Below are 17,165 nucleotides of genomic sequence, written 5' to 3' on the forward strand. Positions count from 1 at the left end.
AGAGAGCGGACGCCACGTGAGAATTCGTAAAAGTAATGAAAAACGAAGAGGGGAATTGAAAGCATGAGAGAGTTGGAGGGGGCGCGAGGAGTGAGGTGTGGAAGAAAGGAAGGAGGGGATGCAAGGAAGAGCGGAGGAGGGAGGGGGAGAGTGTGTGTGTGTGTGGGGGGGGGGTAAAAGGATGAGCTCATTGCAGTCGCTGGGCTGATGGCATGAGGAGGGGAGGGAGGGATGCGGGAGGGGAGGGGTTCCATGCTTGTCTGCGAATCGATAGCCAGCGTCTGAGCACCGCACACACTCACACTCACACACACACACACTAAACTGCAGACAGCTCTGCCGGCTGAGCCAGCGTCTGCCTACCGCTGTTCTTCCAGCACCCTTACTGCATCCAGAAACAGCTGACAGCATCCTCAGCCTTTAGATCTCTTTTTTTCCTTTTGTCACTAAACTCTAGTGTATGTAAGACTAGAAGCAGCGCAGAAAGCCGGCTGCTTCTCACGTCTGCTGCTTCCCTTCCCTCGACCTCCCTCCACCCTCTCACTCTCTCTCTCTTCCTAGCTCACACACATCCTATCACATCCACACCCACACCCAAGGATACCTCCTTGCTTCCCTCTGCTGTTTCTCTCACGCCGGTCCTCTTTCTCTTTAACCCTCTACACCTGTAAATACGTATTTCTTGTTATTTCCTCAGAGGAAGAGATGCTTGCCTGACCTCTTTTCTTTCTATTCAAACACTTCTGTGGATTCTTTTTTTTTTTAATCGATCCCTGCTCTGCCACTTTGTTGCTACCTGTGGAGGTTCTCTGGTTCTACTTCAGCCTGCCGTCTCACAGAGTAAAGCCCCGCAGAGAGGCACCATGCTGGGATTGGATGTGTGTGAGTTTGGCGGTCAGGTGCTGGAGCTGCTCTGGCTAACTATGTGCTACAGAGGTGAGGCGATGAAGAAGTGCACGCGAGCGTGTGTGTGTGTGTGTGTGTCTTTGTGTGTGTGAATTAATGTAACTTCAGTGACTGAAGTTAATGTTGCTGCTAATCAGTTATCGATTTGTGCTGAATTTTCATGATTTAAAGACAAAATCTAATTTCTGTGTGTGTGTTTAAGAGATGTTCATATGTGTATGTGTGTGTGTATCTGTGAGTCTGTGTGCAATTTGTCTCCATTCTTCCGGGTGTGGACATTTTTATGTCTGACATGAAGCGCTGCCAAGACAAGCCAAAGGTGGCAGATCAATAGCTATTGATCACATCTTACAGTATCCTGCGCATGTCTCTTTGTGTGCATGTGTGTGGCTTGTGTATGCATGCGCATGTCTTTATGTGCATCTGCATGCATGCTGCCAGCTTTTGACATTTTTTGTAAAAATGTGTCTGTTCATTAATGGGAATGGTGAGGGGAAAAGGTGTGTGCGTCAGTGTGTGGGTGTGTGTGCATTTAGAAGGTTACACAGAGTATGCAGGAGTCATATTACATCACCAACGTTCTGCATTACTTTTAACAGCATCTTCTGCATTTGCAAAACTATAATAAATACAAGATAAAACTGTGCGAGCGTGTCTGTTACACTGCAGTATTGTTGAACCCTGGTGCAGTACCAGATGGTGGTAAAGCGCTGGGGTTTCCCTTCACACAGGTGTGTGTATAAGTGTGTGTTTTAGAAGGTTTAGAAAAGAAAAACGAGCATGATTTAAGGACAGAGCCACAGGAGCGGTGAGAGTGAGGTCTCTTAAGTGGAGAAGTAATGTGCTTCAGAGCCAAGAAAGGCACAGATAATCTATTCTATTAACTGTATGAATTTCAAACAGCAGTTTGACGTGATCGTGCCGCTCCAGGTGTGCAGCAGTGTTACAGCTCTCAGCTTGTTTCTCCTGCAGACTGAATACTCAGTGCTTCAGTTTCGGGCGGCCTAAAGTTCAGCTGCTTTTCATTTCTCGAACTGGAGACAGTTTTTCTCTGTTAATCTACCTTTAATTAGGATTTTCAAAGTAAAATTACTCGCTCATGCTTCCATGCCTCCATTTAGATGCATTCATCATATCGTGTCCAATATCCTTAAACATGCTACACTTACTAGTTCCTTACAATCAAAATCTGACTGTGGTAATCTTTGCATCGTTTCTTGTTGAAGATAAATGCAAAAAGAAATCTGCACCCTGCATCCTCTGTACATTTTTTTCCCTGTGGATATGACACATCAAATATCGTCATTTGGCCAGGACAGAATTTTGAGGACGTGTAGGAGAATTTGATAGGAACGTGGGAGGTGACTGAGTTGGAAGATAAACGGCAAGACGAAGGAGCAAAATGATAAAGCTAGGATGAATGGGAAGCATATCAGTGGAGTTTGTGGTGGAAAGAGAGCGAAGAAACATAAGAGAGCAAAGAGGGAAGGTGGAAATGGTTAGAGCAGGTGAGGAAGAAACTGGGCAGAAGGAAGATGGGGATTTATTGTATTGGAAAAAAAAATAAACATCACCAGAAAACAAAGAAAGCAGAGGGATACCTTGAGATTGACGTGTTCTGTCAGCAGCTGTTACCTGGAAAGAAAAGGGAGCAGCTCACGATATTTTACAAAGAGTGTTGTGTGTATGTGTGGCAGATACAGAGAGAGACACTGGATGAGTGGGTGAGGCCCAAGTGGCTGAACGCTTTTCCTGAGCTGTCAATCAGCAAACACTGTCTCACACAGCGAGCAGCAGGCCTTGAAAATGCCTCATGGAAATCTCTTTTCTTTTCTAGTCCCTCTGCATTTTATAACCCACGTGATTCCCATGCTTGCTTCCCCCTCTTTTCTCGTTTATACTGTCACTTTTTTCCTTTTTTTCCATCTGAATAGAGCTGATGCTCCATACCTGCCTCCTTCTTCCTTCACGTCTGCCCCTCTTTTTCATCCAAATATTCTTTATTCTCTCTTTAGATTCAACAACATAACTTCCGCGTTTCCCTCCCTAATCCTTCCCCTGTCTTGCCATCTCTTGCTCACTTCCACCACTCAGGTCTGCATGCACACATGCTGTCAGGTGCCAGATAAGAGATCTAAGAAAACCACTGTATCTAATAATAATAATGTGTATGTGTTAGTCCCCGTAGGGAAATTACTCCTCTGCATTTAACCCATTCACACAGTGAAGCGGTGGGCAGCCACCAATGCAGCGCCCGGGGAGCAGTGTGCTCAGGGTACCTCAGGGTAGCTGTTCAGTGGAGTCGTACCCCGACCTTCGATCATGGGGCAACCACTCTACCTACTGAGCTATCCCTGGTATCTGTTTACGTTCATCATCCCGCCTCCTTTTTTTTGTCCTATTAGTGATAAATGAGGTTTTTATGGGTGAACAGACACATATGAGGGCAATCAAGTCAGTCAATTAGACAACCTGCTGTCTCATCAAGGTTGACAGAGCAGCTGTGGACATATTACTGCGCCTGGGTGTCTGTGTGTGCGTGTGTGCCAAACATTAACAAAAGAGGATGATGATTAAAGGGTGCAGGTTCATTTCCCCAGTCTGCTCATATGACTAAATTTGCGAAAGCCAGTGGATAATCAAGCATAATGATACATTAGCTTGCAAGGTAAAGATGCCATTGCTGTGTTAGCAGTAATACAAGTTGGATTGGGAAGACAGACGCCCTCTCTGCTTTTAAGATTAGGATTCAAACTTTCCTTTTTGATAGAGCGTGTAGTTAGAGCTGGATCAGGTGACCCTGAATCTTCCATTAGTTATGTTGCTATAGCTTCAGGCGGCTACTCGACCTGCTATGATGGACGGAACAGTTCTTCTGTAGTCCATATGTGTCCATATACCACAACTACATATTTAACATTTGCCATAATTAACACTATGTTAACATTTGTCTTCTCCCTTTTCTTTTCTCTTCTCTTTCTTTCTCATTCTCTTCAGCTCCCTGAGCTGGTTCACAGAGGCTTCTTCCTGTTAAAAGGGAGTTTTTCCTTCCCATTGTCGCCAAGTGCATGCTCATAGTTGGCCATCTGAACGTTGGGATTTCTCTCTTATATTGCAGGATTTTCACCTTACAATATAAAATGCCTTGAGGCAAGTGTCGCTGTGAAGTGATGCTAAATAAATAAAACTGAACTGAACTGAAATAATAATCGTAATTGAACTACATTTAATTATCGCAACATTAAATATATGGCAAACCTTAGTTTGTGAATTTTCAAGAATACGGAGCTCAGCAGTCCTTCTGCAGTCCTTCTGATGGTCAGCAGGGGGAGACAACAGAGGGAGAGCATCAGTATGACAAAAAGGGGCACCTGAATTTCGACTTTATTTATTAGAGGTTTGTTAAATTTCATTTTTGTTAAATTTATATGCAGTGAGTCAGGGTTTTTTGCTGAACAGCACCATGGTGTTATGACCACAAGCGTCTTGGAACTGGAGGATGACACATTGACTTTACTTTCTGGCAAAAGCCAGCGCTGCTCTTTCTTGTTACTTTTTATTTACTTACTAAATTGAATGAGAATTGGATCACAGCCACTAGGGGGATATACTGCCTAATGTCAGAACAAATTGCATTAGTTGATTTCCACATTTATGTTCGGGTTCATTTAGAAGGTATGGTGAAAATGACATTTTCAACCTTTCAGCCTCTTTTGACTTGGCTCACATATAAGGAGGAATTTTCTTCATCCAGCAATCAGCCAATTTTGTCTCATAATAGAGATTTATTACTGATGCTGTCCTGCTTGAGATCTGGGTTTTGACAGAATAAGCGGGTTTACTGAAAAACTTTTGATGGCTGCAGATGGCGATGATATGAAGAAACCCCACATTATGATTGCAGTCAATTTTGATTTAGTTTAGGAAAACAGATGTAAACAGTTTAGCATGCATGGTGTTCTTCTAATAACAATAGCACACTTTATAGTTTTTGTCATGAGTAAAAGAGAATTTTCAGAGGTTAAAGGAAGTTGAGCACTTTGCAAACTGCAGGTGAAAATCATACTGAATGATGTCTGCAGTATCATTATGTTATTTCAAAGACGGACTGTCACTCGTGAATGTGCCAATATGACCAGCAGCTGGTCTCATTTATTTGTCATCTCAGCTTTTCATCAGCAGGGCAAAACGGGGACAGAGATTACAGTGCTTTGCTGGTTAGCATGATTAAGTGTTACGAGTGTCTCCAGTGTTGACAGGATGTCTGCATCACCCCTCTGAAATCGTAGAGGTGACGGATCAAGTGCAGTCATTTGTGGCAGGAGAGACCACACTCTGCCAGCAGCTCCACAGATGGAAACAAACCCTGCCTGCACAATATCCCGATATGCTTTTACAGCCTTTTTCCGTCATATTATAGCTGTTACTGGCTGTGCAGAGGCCTGTAAGCTTCCTTTTTATTTTCAGCTATGTGTGTCTTTTTGTATATAAGTCTGCGTGTGCATCCCAGAGGTCTCGTTATAGTATTAGAACAGAGCAGTGACAGAGTGTCTCAAAGGACTATAGACCCCCCCAGCACATCAACACTGAGGGCACACACGCTCTGTCACAGACGTACATCGAACACACAAAGAAGAATAAGTGTGTTTCTGACACAGTGAACAGTTATCTGGGTTAAGAGATGAGGGGGCAGACAGGAAGCAATTATGCAAACAAACGCAGGAACGTCGTGGACGTGAAACTTTGATTACTCACAATAAGGTTCCTTTTCCATTTACAAGACAATGCTCCATTTGCGATATGTTATTTTAAATAAATATCAAAAGAAGATTTATTTTTTTAACCTGGATTTTCATCCCAGAGCCTCCATTGTGTAGATGAACAGCTCATTTGTCCACAATCCACTCCAGCCTGCAGCTTTTTAAGAATAGCTAAGCTAAAACTAAAAACTGGAAATATTTTATATCGCAGGCCGTATTCAACCCACTTAGATCTTAAGTGGGTCAGACCAGTGAAACTCCCCCTTCTGTCAGTGTAAAGATGTTTTACTACGCATTTAATCGCTCACATATCTTTTTATAAGAAAAAAACGTTTCCACAGTAAGTTTCAGTTTTTCTACATGATAAAGAAATGCTGGTGTAGTAAATGGAAGAAATCTGTTAGCACTGTAAGTAACAGATGTGTGGTTTAAAAAAATTTCTACTGAGGACTCACTATAAAAATTACACATTTCTACTACATTATTCTACATAGTGAAAAACAGGAACTCTTCTCATGTTATTGTTTATTTACTATTTAGTTACTTTGGTTTAGTATAAATGGCCTTCAAGGAGGTTTTTATTGATAGGAAAAGTTGTAAAATTTATGAAAATGGAATTAAAAGTCAAAAATATTTGCTCTTCTTCACGTTTTCCAAAGCAGTCCAGTGTGATTGGGGTCTTCAGCAGGCCAGTTCTGGCCCTCTGGCCATATGTTTGACACCCCGCCTTAAACTTTCAGACTTTGTCTAAAGGTAATAAAACGTAAACATTTACACTGAACGATATTTAGATGATTTAATCCACAAAAAGAACTCCAACAAAGAACTTAAAGGACGTTTTTTTTATGAAGTTATCAGGAAACCAACAGAATGAAGGAAGCTAGTGCTCCATGAAATAGTCTGTGATCTCTGTTACAGGAGTTTTTAAATTATTTTTCTACAGGTCAGAAAGACCCACTTGTAGTCTAGCTGACTGCTTGCTTTAGATGATGCTGAGTAGGGATATGATGTGATTTTGCACAGTCATTGGTCAATTTTGTTGTAGACTGTAGATAATAAATGGAGGTTGCCACATCACCCATTATTAGTTTGGAAGCCCAGAGTTTGGCATCTTGAAACCAGATGTCAGAAACACAAAGTCACTCACAGAGAAACCTCACGCTGTCATGTTAAATCAGCTGAGAAGTAATGTTTCTAATTGTTTTTATTGCTATTAATTTCTGCTAAACCTTTAAAAAATTATCCAAAGTATATCAACTATACTGTAGATTTGGTAGACATGCATCACCAAGGAACCAATGAAAGAACAACTTTAATGCGTGCACTCATGTTTGTGACTCATGCCTCCATTAGTATACATTTCAGCTCTCATGTGTTCAGTCCTCTCTGTATCCTCCTTCCCCTGAAGCCCCCTCTCCTCCGCCAAACAGATTGCTGTGTTGACTTTCACTAAACATGTTGGTTTAGCTGTAAATGCCGGCAGATGTGTCTTGTGATTCTACTTACATATGCAAGGCTTTAATTCTTCCTTTAAACACTATTAAACTTTGAGATTTGACTACTGGGTTTTTGCATTTTAAAAACTGAAATTTGCATTTATTTAAATAAAAACAAAGAAAATAAATAATGACAGAGTGACTTAAGTATCAATTTCTGTTTCTCAGACTGTAGCTAGAGGCACCTAGAAATTCGCATGAATAATAAATACCTACTCTGTGGAATAGCAATAAAGTTCATTTTAGGGGTGACGAGTATCTTTTGTTTCTTTGAAGCACTCTCTTCATCCTTTTTCTAAAAAAAAAAGACAAAAACAAACTGAAAACATACATTCGATACACCAAAATCTGTGATTTTAATATTTATTTTAAAGGGCTGGTTCTAACTTGTAGCGTTTAGCAGCGAGTATGTTCAGTGAAGCTGACGATAGTTTGGAAAGCAAGTGGGTTAATGATGCAGTTTTATGAGCATCAAAGAAAATCCACCAGTAAATATCACTTCACAGATGGGGGCTGAGACAGTTGGAGGACCACATGGACACACTCTGATTCACACAATATGGGAAGTTTATAGCTCTGCATGTTTAGATTTAATGAAGCTTCTGAATCACTTTTGGACAAAAACAGAGCTTTTCTTTCTGTAAGATTTTTATCTTTAGAAAACTTTGCATCTATGTATTTTGCAGCAATGTCACCATAAGGAACCAGATTAACTGGGACAGATTTAATATAACCTATGTCAAAATGTAACCTGTTCAAACAGAGGAGATATTTTGCTAAGCTTGACAAGTTTCCATCAAATGCTACAACTTCAAAAGGAATCCATGTTAAAACACTCAGGCTGTTTCACTGTGGACTATATGCTGCTTTTTAAAATAAATGGTAATTGATTCAGTTAGTGTGACAGGTCAGCAGTCTGGAGATCAAAGAGGAGCTCTCAGATGTCAGAGAGGAAACTGGTTTAAATAGCAGCTCAGAAACACGTTTGCCCCGCAGTGTGTGTTAATGTACGAGCACGTACACACTCACGTGCTGCTTGTACTGCAGGGTTTCATATGTAAATACAGGTGGCTGAATCATTCATGAAGACATGAACCATCCATGCCACATGATTTTAAATGTAACTATGCAAGTAAGAGAGATTTTTACTAACAATGTAAAATGATTTACTTAGGTATTGTATTAAAATAAAACAGTCTTCAACTAGAAAGTTTGCTTAGTCTCACTGAATGATGATGAAAATCATTGTTTGGGGGTCAGAAATGACTATATTTAGATTAAATATGGACAGCTAAGTTAACTTACCTCAGCTAGTTAGCCAGTTGCATCTATGGTACAAACCGTATGCCAGCTGTGTTTGGCCAGGGCAAGCAAGGCAAGACATACTTGCCTAGTGAATTTAAAAATAGAAATCATTAAAGCGTACTAAAGTGAAAGCAGTCGCTCTCCTTGCATCTCAAAGGTTTGTGCCATAAATCTTCCTTTTTGCATTCATCCTTTAAACTATTGCCATCTTGTGGCACATGCAGCTATTGTCTCTGGAAACAGGTTTAACTCTGCTTGACTTGGAGACAAAGAAATATGTCAGTTTTCTATTAAAGGGAGGACAGCTTTGTCCGGTTGAGCACATGAATTGTGAATAAATCTGTTATCTTTGGTGGGAGACTATTGAGAGACAGTAGTGCTAGATAAGCTGGTCCGGGTTCTGCTGAAAATAAAATCAGTCACTAGTAAAAATTTAAATGAAGAAAAACACATAACCATAATTTTTAATCTGTAAAAGTCATACCACTGTTATATGCTAATAAGTAACTAGATCAAACTAGATCATTAAAAGATTGAAGGGTCTGTTAATTAACCAAGCTAAGGTTCATTATTTGTTACATAATTGTATTATTATTATTATTATTATTATTATTATTTTTTGTGTCCCGTTTGGATCTTTAGCCATCAGAATTGTTGTCTTAAGGCCAAGAAAGATGCCAAGCGGATTTATTTTACCAAGTGGATCATCGTGGCCTTGCCATATTGGTCCATTTGATTGACCTTTATTATAATTAGGAATTTATTTTATTTTCAGTTGCTACAAACGGGACAGACATGACTGGGGGATAGGACAGGGAGAAAGAATGAAAGAAAGAGAGGGAGAGAGAGAAAACCAAAGGGGAGAAGAGACGGTGAGAAGGGGGGGAAGAAAGAAAGAAAAAAAACCCCCAAACAAACAAAAACACCTAGGTCACCTGTATGGAGAAAAAAAACAGAAGAGAAAGCAAACAACAAAGAGCAACATAATAAAAAAAACAGCACCATCACAATAAACTAGCTAGCAGTAGATAACAGTAGATACTAAATAATAAACGATATTGTGCAGCACGCAAGATAGACAGCGCACAATGTGCTTTGAGGCAGCAGCCAAGAAAGCTGTAGTCCACGTCTGTGAACACCCGTGTGTACACCTGTGTGCATACCTGTGTGGATCAGCATGCTTGTATTCCAAAGGTTTCTCCATGTAACGATCTGCTAGGGAGTGTGGGGAGCCACAGCCCCGTCCTCCAGGGTATGAAGCAGGTATGGAGGAGATCCAGGCCCCAGATATCCAGAGGCCCCCAGAACACAAGAGACCAAGGAAGACCAACAGAGGGGCAGCCGCGCCACTGTCCCATACATAATTGTATTAAAATACTCCTGTAGGCACAAACACAGCCACGAGTTCTAGTTCAGTGAGTCAAATTAGCTTTAAATTAGAGGTGACACAGGTACCGGCTCCACAAGTAGGTCAAAGAGGCCATGTCCCTAATAATGCATATCTTCAGGCCTTAGCACATTTTAAAAGGCAGTGTTATATAAAAAGAACCAAGGTAATTTAATCCAAATCTGGTATTGGACTAGGCTCTGTGCTTGTTTTTTATTCCAAGGTTGGGCATCTTAACATGGGAGTTTGACTTCAGCCTGAAATAGACATTTAAGGAACTGTAGTTTTGAGAACTCCACTTCTGTGTTAGTGTTGGCGGCTGTTGCTGTCCTAGTCTATAATGCTTCACAGTATATGCATATTTAATGTTAAAATCCAGGAAAAGCTCTTGGCGGTTTTGGGAAGTAAGAAATTGTACTAATTGATGTTGCCAGTTATTTAAAAGCACGGCAGTTACTCTTGAGTTTGACCTTGTGAGTAAACTTTCTTACGATGAAAAGTGTAATGACTGAATTTTTAGTGGCACATTTAGATAAAATGTTTTGATGTGCCTAAAGTCACCTGTGGTGCTTTGTGGCAGCTGTTTCTAGCCTCATGTTTCTAGCCTCATTACAAGGCAATAGGCCAACAGCGGCCTGTGTGTGTAAACTTTATGTTGTTCTCGTCCCTGCGTGGGTTGTCTTTGCAGTTTAATTTTCCTGTCAATATAAACATGACCGGTTCTTTGTCTGTGTGTGTGTGTGTGTGTGTGTGTGTGTGTGTGTGTGTGTGTGTCAGGCCTGTGACTGACTGGCTGTCTGTCCACTCATTCAGTGTCAACTGGGATTGCCTCCAGCCCCCTGTGACACTGTTAAAAGGATAAGTGGGTACAGCAAGTGGATGGTTTATTACTTACTCGCTTAATTAAACAACGATGACTAACTACAAATGAAAAAATCATGTGTCAAGTCAAGATCATTGCTTTTAGTGCTCCATAACTATTAACATTATTGTGGTAAGTGTCTAGCAATAACTTAACATGGGTTCAGGAAAAGAATATAACCATTAAACATCTCGTTTTACAAACATATGAGCAGTATTAAAGCTGATTCACGATGGCTCTCTTGCTGTATATATGGTCATATAAAAAAGATGCACTTTAAGGATGATGTCACTGAAAGCAGAGTTGAAAGTGTTGCCATGGTAATAGGTGAAGGCAGTCGTGTTTGGCCCTGACTGGGTGGGGTGCTACTGTAAGTAACAGACACGCATTCAAAGGACAGTGCACAGGTACCGCTCAGTTTGCGTGCATCTCTGTGTTTTGTGTGTAAGCAAGTGCGTTTGTGTACTCCCCCATATCATCCAATTACCTCTACACACAGCTCTGGGGTGATGTACACTGTGTCATCTCATTATGAACAGTAAAAACAGAACCAGAGGTTATTACACGGGGCTGTTACTGGGCACTAAATAGATGTGCGTGGCACAGTTTGTGTGCGTTTTCTCTTCTACATATAATTGGGGTCTAGAGGTATGCATTGTGCATCTGTGTCTCTAACCGTGTTATGTCTCTATGTAAGAAATTATCTTTCTTCTGTCTCAGTATGTTTGTGTGTGTGGGGGGTGGAAGTTAGAAAGAATGTGCTGCTAACTTCAATCATAAAATGTAATTTTTTAAAACAAGAGAGAGAGAGAGATTTTATTCCAGCATGTCCAATATGACTGATGGGCTGTGATGAAATATAAGCAGCATGAATAAAACGTTTGTCCATTAATGAGAAAATGTTTTATTGTCTTCAAAGCTACATTATTCTTTGTAAAGTGGTTACAAAGGATCAAGGATATCTGTATCAATCTAAAGGGGAAATTAATTTTTTTGTACAATCAGCAGAAATCACATAACCATCAAACAAAATGCAATAAAAAGGCAATGCAACATTAAGAATACAGGGATTCATTCAAAAGACAAATGTCAGCTGGGATGTATAGGTTTTTGAGTATATTTGTATATATTTGCACTTTGCCATATGTTATCTGCAGCCACAGAGAGGCAACTTAAATCCTTTGATAAGGAGGGGCTTGTAGAGGTGGACTAAACAGGCACCCAGCAATATGATCAATATTATCAGAATACTTCACTGACTATGCGATATGACTGCGATTGTAATTTAAACCATTTTCTTCAACTCCAAATTATGCCAGTTGCCAATATCTGAGTATCCAATAAAAATGATGCCAGTTCAGTTATTTATTTGCTGCAAAATGAGATCAAATACACCAACACTGTCTCTAAAACCTGTCATTAATTTTGCCATAAGATGAAGTCAGTTTGCTATCAGTCTGTCATTGAATGGGCTCAAGTTCGCCATTAAATGCAGCGTGTTTCTGATTATAGAGCAATTTACTGAAATAAATCATTGAAAATCACACATCGATTGCTCTCTACATGGACAGAAATTCACATTTAGCTATTACATTTGTACTCAGCAACCTTCCTGCTCTACAGGAACATAACCAGATTATAACCAGCTGGCAGAAAACTGAGCCAATTCCCCCAAGATGTGCTCATTGACAAAGACTCATTCAGACTGATGGCAATAGGTTGGCAATCTGTCTGCATTTATAACTTAGGCAGCAATTATGTGGAAACCTTCAACAATCTCTGAGAGTGACTGCAGTCAGTCCAAATCAAACTGGAACTGTTTGCAAGGTTGCCTCTATCAGGCAACCTGTGCAATCACCTTATGATCAAAAGTAGTTGTTAGTGAGCAACACACTCAATCGCTGGGAAACCCTTTAGTCACAATTAGTAGCAGAACATAAATAAATTCAGTGCACTCATCAGGCAGTCAGTGTCCTAACCTTGCACAGGCAAGGAAGGTCTTTCAGGGTCACATCTGCAAGTTTGCTGCACATTGTACGTCTGTTTTTGTTTTTTAGGTTCAGTGACCCGCGACCAAAGAATGTCTCATAAAAGTGCTGTTGACATGAAAAAGAAAAGCTTGTGATAAAAGTATATGCACTAGCAGGCTACAGCATCCACCTGAAGCTCAAAGTCCAGCTTATAATCAGTTCAGACTCCACACATGTATCCTTTATCACCACAGGGGAGATGGTTATAGGCTTCTTCCTAAAATCCACGATCATCTCCATAGTTTTTGATAAGTCCAAGAAGGACAATTGCACTCCCTACTTAAGAATATGGTACCTGGCTTTGACACTCATTAGTATAGAGCACAAACAAAATCATCAAAAGAACATGTTCCTGTGGTGGTCCAGTGGAGGAAAGAAGATTAGAGAAGATTGGATAAAATGCCATCAACCATCACATGCTATAACCAACATATCAAGTCAGGATCAATGATATGAATCCTCACAGGTCTCAAATAGAAATATAAGCTGAAGAAGAATTAAATTAAAAAAGGGTGCAAAGGTTTTTGCACCCTCTAAATGTGCCAGAATCATATTTAGTAGAGTGCCCAATACATCATGAAAATCCTGCCTGACCTACAGGCAAGCTGGAACACATTCAGATTTGTATGCACTGATATAGGAGATTTAAGAACTACAAGCTTGTAGTCATCAGTGACTGACAACAGGCCCGTAATGCCATCGGGGCTTTTCTTGCCCTTCTCAGCCCAGAAAAGTTTCACAACCTGCACACTGCTTTGCCCGGGAGCTACATGAAATCAGTTCATCAGGGCCCACTCTGATGATTCACCTGCATTAACAAGAGAGAAAAAGGGTGTAAAGTGCTTTAGAAACTTTTAAGTTCTGATCATTTTATCACATTCACTAATCTAAAGTTTATACATAAATGTTTATACATAAATGAGCTCAGGGACTTTGTGGTTCCTGTGAAAGTTCTGGGCTTAGTAACTAGTAGCATGATATAGTAGTTGTGGGGTGTTGCCTGGTTCATATAACACGTGTCCCTATGTAAAAATAAACTAAACTTAAAAAAAAATTAATTAATTGATATCTAATGTACAAAATTCTACAACCTGTTTTAGACGTTTTGTACATCCCTGTAAATATGAGCCAGTGCTGACAAGCTTTCATGTATGTGGCATTATCTGGTCACATCCTTTCATTTATATAACTATTCCGGCCTGCAAGCATCGCTCTCTGGAGGTGCACATGAGATGGAGATGCTGAAATGAAATTTTGGCTTGCAGAACACATTATCGGATGTCTGTAAATTTCAGTATTGAATCAAAATCCCTGATGAAATCAAACTCCGGATGGATGCAGCCAGCAGACTTATGTGGAGTAAAAGGCATCATATAGCTGACATGAAGCAATCCTGCCTGTGTTGCCTGAGAAATATAACAGAAATATTTACTGCAGAGGAAAGTTGCTGACAGGGTTGTTCTCCTTACTTGCAATTAGATGACTGTCAGGCAGACAGTTATAACTGGCTTCTTGATAGTATACAGGTGCTTGTCAAACCTAAGGTATTTTGTAGGTCGGTAATTAAGGGCTGAGTATGTTTCACATTTGATACCTGTACCAGTACTTGGAATTTAGTACTAATTACTTGTTTATTGGTACTTTACTTGTTTTAGAATGATAGAGTGCAAATTTTTGCTTACAAAGTAATTCCATATTGTCTGATAATGTCAGTGATGTTGATGCCATTGTCACAGTGTTTGCGTACAACAGTATTAAATAGTAATCTTAGACAACTATTGCTTACTGTATACTTAGGTTTTAGGCATACTATCTCACATATGGTTAACATGTTTAGCGTAACTAGCATGCTAATAAGAATTTTCAGTGCCGCTAATGTAAAAATGTTAACCACACATATTTCTGATAACAGCTTATTAGACTCCCTGGACAACATGTCAGTGCATGAATAAACATTTCTTCATCATCATGTGCTGTGGGTTCAACTTCTTAAAAGTTGGAAGGAGGCATGCTAACATTAGCTAACATTTGGCTACCAGGTTACCAAATACAATACACCCTTTAGCTTTTATTTATTTTGTACTTGACCAGGCGTTTCTTCAGATTAGATGTGTTGCCATGGACAGCATTGCGTTTTACACTACAAATGTTTCAGAAGTGCTCATCTGTGTCAAGTTTTGAAAATTGTAATCACAACTGAGATTGTGTTTAGCTTGCTACCGCTACCATTGCTCTGTTTGTTTGTTGCTATTCAGTATGTGGATAGCATGTGAACAGTATGTTCTACAATATGAGACAAATAAAAGATGTAAGCTTGTTTCTGCAACTGAAAGAAGGAAAAACATTTTTCCCCATCCACAAGTAAAAATTTCAACTTACTAATGTAAACTTTCTGGGAAAATGACTTGAAATTAACTAAATAATTTTAACCTCCTAAGACCCAAACTCTTTCATGACATGCATTTTTAATTTCCCTTTGCTATTTGGGGTGATTTGGACCTGATGAATGTAAAAACAAAGAATTACCTGATTTTTTTTTTTTTTTACCTCATTTTTGTTTCTGAGAAAAATGAGATCCAAATAAGAGGCCACTGATTTTAAATTCTGTTAGAACAGTGGCATTATAATGTCCTCGTAAGTGGATATCAGGCCAAATTTAGACAAAATTTAGACAACCTAAAATGTGATGTCCACATATGTGGACGCCAGGTCCTAGGAGGTTAAAATCTAATAAGTTAAAATTTTGACATGGCAATGTTTTTTTTTTAGTAGCAGAAACAAGCTTCCAAAATAAATGGATGAAATACTCAGCTAGAAAATATATAGCAGCTAGTTTGTGCTAATCCTGCTAATGTAGTGCAACTGCAAGTAAACACATCTAAACATTAATAGTCCAAAGGTGTGAAGTGTAACAATATTCACTTTTTAAAAACAGCCTTTTTTAGTGTTAATGGTTTAAATATGAAGAAAAAAAATAACATGATGATGACAGTGAGTAAGTGGGGGTGGAAATGTACATGATATAAACACTGGTCCCACCCAGCCTGCAAACTGCAAGAAAATGTGCATCTGTAATATGATATTCTTTCATCTTTCTCAAAGGTCTGATTGCTGAAAAGAATGACTTGCCCATCGAGGAGGAAGATGATGAGCGAAATCTCAACTACAACCCTCCAGCTCAAAAGTCCCTGCAGGAGATTCAGGAGCTGGACAAGGATGATGAAAGTCTGGTGAAGTACAAGCAGACCCTGCTGGGGCCAGAAGCAATGATGGCAGGTTGGTGTGTGTTTATTCTTTGGCCGTGGAAGAGGAAGATTCATGAATCACGCTGGTGCCCAGTCTTACTGCAGCTTTATACTTTAATACTATCCACTTACAACAACAATTTGTGATGCACAAACCTGCACATACACACACACACACTTCCTACGGACCTGCTTGTCTCAGCATCTCTAACCCAGCAGCCAGTGTTATGGCAGCTGATATCAGTACAGCTCTGACTCCCTCACTGCTGTAACTCAGCACCACCTCATCTACAGCTTAGTAGCATTGAATTCTGTAAGAAAGGCTATAATGAGACAATGGAAAAGCAGCAAAGAGAGGGGAGATGACTTTATCTTTGAAGAGAAGCTGTATGCTGAATACCGAAACTATCTCTAAATACAAGCTTGGGACAACATGTTTTTCTAGTGCTTCTAAATGTTAGATACTGTATTTTAAGATGCCTTTTGATACTCCAGCATTAGTGCAATGGCCAGCCTCTGATTACAGATCAAATAAGTGGTATCTAATGTGGCCAGCTTGTTCATTTTCCCTGCTACTGTTCATGATGTGGAGCTCAGTCAATCAGGAAAAAAAGAAAAGATGAAAACTGAACAAACAAAAGCCAAGCAGGTACTTGAATTCTGCAATAATGGACTGTTTCTCCTCTTCAGACGCCTCTGGTCCTAATGTCAAGGTGACCAGATTGACCCTGCTGTGCGATGACGCACCTGAACCAATTACTATGGACCTGACAGGTACCCAGTGCCTCTGTTTTGTCACTTCTTCACTAAACTACTTTTTCTCTCTAACCTTGTCCAGCTGTGGATACGATATGGTGTTGCTGTTCACTTAAACAGTTTAGTGCTTTGCCCTGAAGCAAGGCATCCCATCCCACTGTGCTGCATTTTTTGTGCAGTAAGACTGCAGTGGGTGTGCCAGTGCTCGAGAGAGGGGAGACAGCTAGATGTTTGCTTAGTGGACATACTCTTTTTTTTTCTCCCTGTGGCAAACTAAGGACAGAGAGTGATCTTTCTCATATTTAATTACAGTGTGTGCATGTGTTGAATGGTAATTGTAAGTGTATGTCACTTCCTATAAGAGACATCTGTGTGTGTGTGTGTGTGTGTGTGTGTGTGTGTGTGTGTGTGTGTGTGT

At 40.0% G+C, this 17,165-nt stretch overlaps 1 protein-coding gene across 1 annotated transcript in view; it reads left to right on the forward strand.

The window, feature by feature from the left end:
• Nucleotides 1-287: 287 nt before the first annotated feature.
• The window catches only part of arhgdig (Rho GDP dissociation inhibitor (GDI) gamma), a 29,423-nt gene continuing 12,545 nt past the window's right edge, over nt 288-17,165 (forward strand). The window contains exons 1-3 of the mRNA XM_005752267.1: nt 288-936; nt 15,849-16,022; nt 16,682-16,765. Of these exons, the coding sequence (XP_005752324.1) occupies nt 864-936; nt 15,849-16,022; nt 16,682-16,765 (331 nt within the window). The 5' untranslated portion in view covers nt 288-863. The remainder of the gene's footprint in view (nt 937-15,848; nt 16,023-16,681; nt 16,766-17,165) is intronic.

Source organism: Pundamilia nyererei, unplaced genomic scaffold, assembly GCF_000239375.1.
Source record: "Pundamilia nyererei isolate P.nyererei 1_Seehausen unplaced genomic scaffold, PunNye1.0 scaffold00350, whole genome shotgun sequence".
NCBI lineage: Eukaryota > Metazoa > Chordata > Actinopteri > Cichliformes > Cichlidae > Pundamilia > Pundamilia nyererei.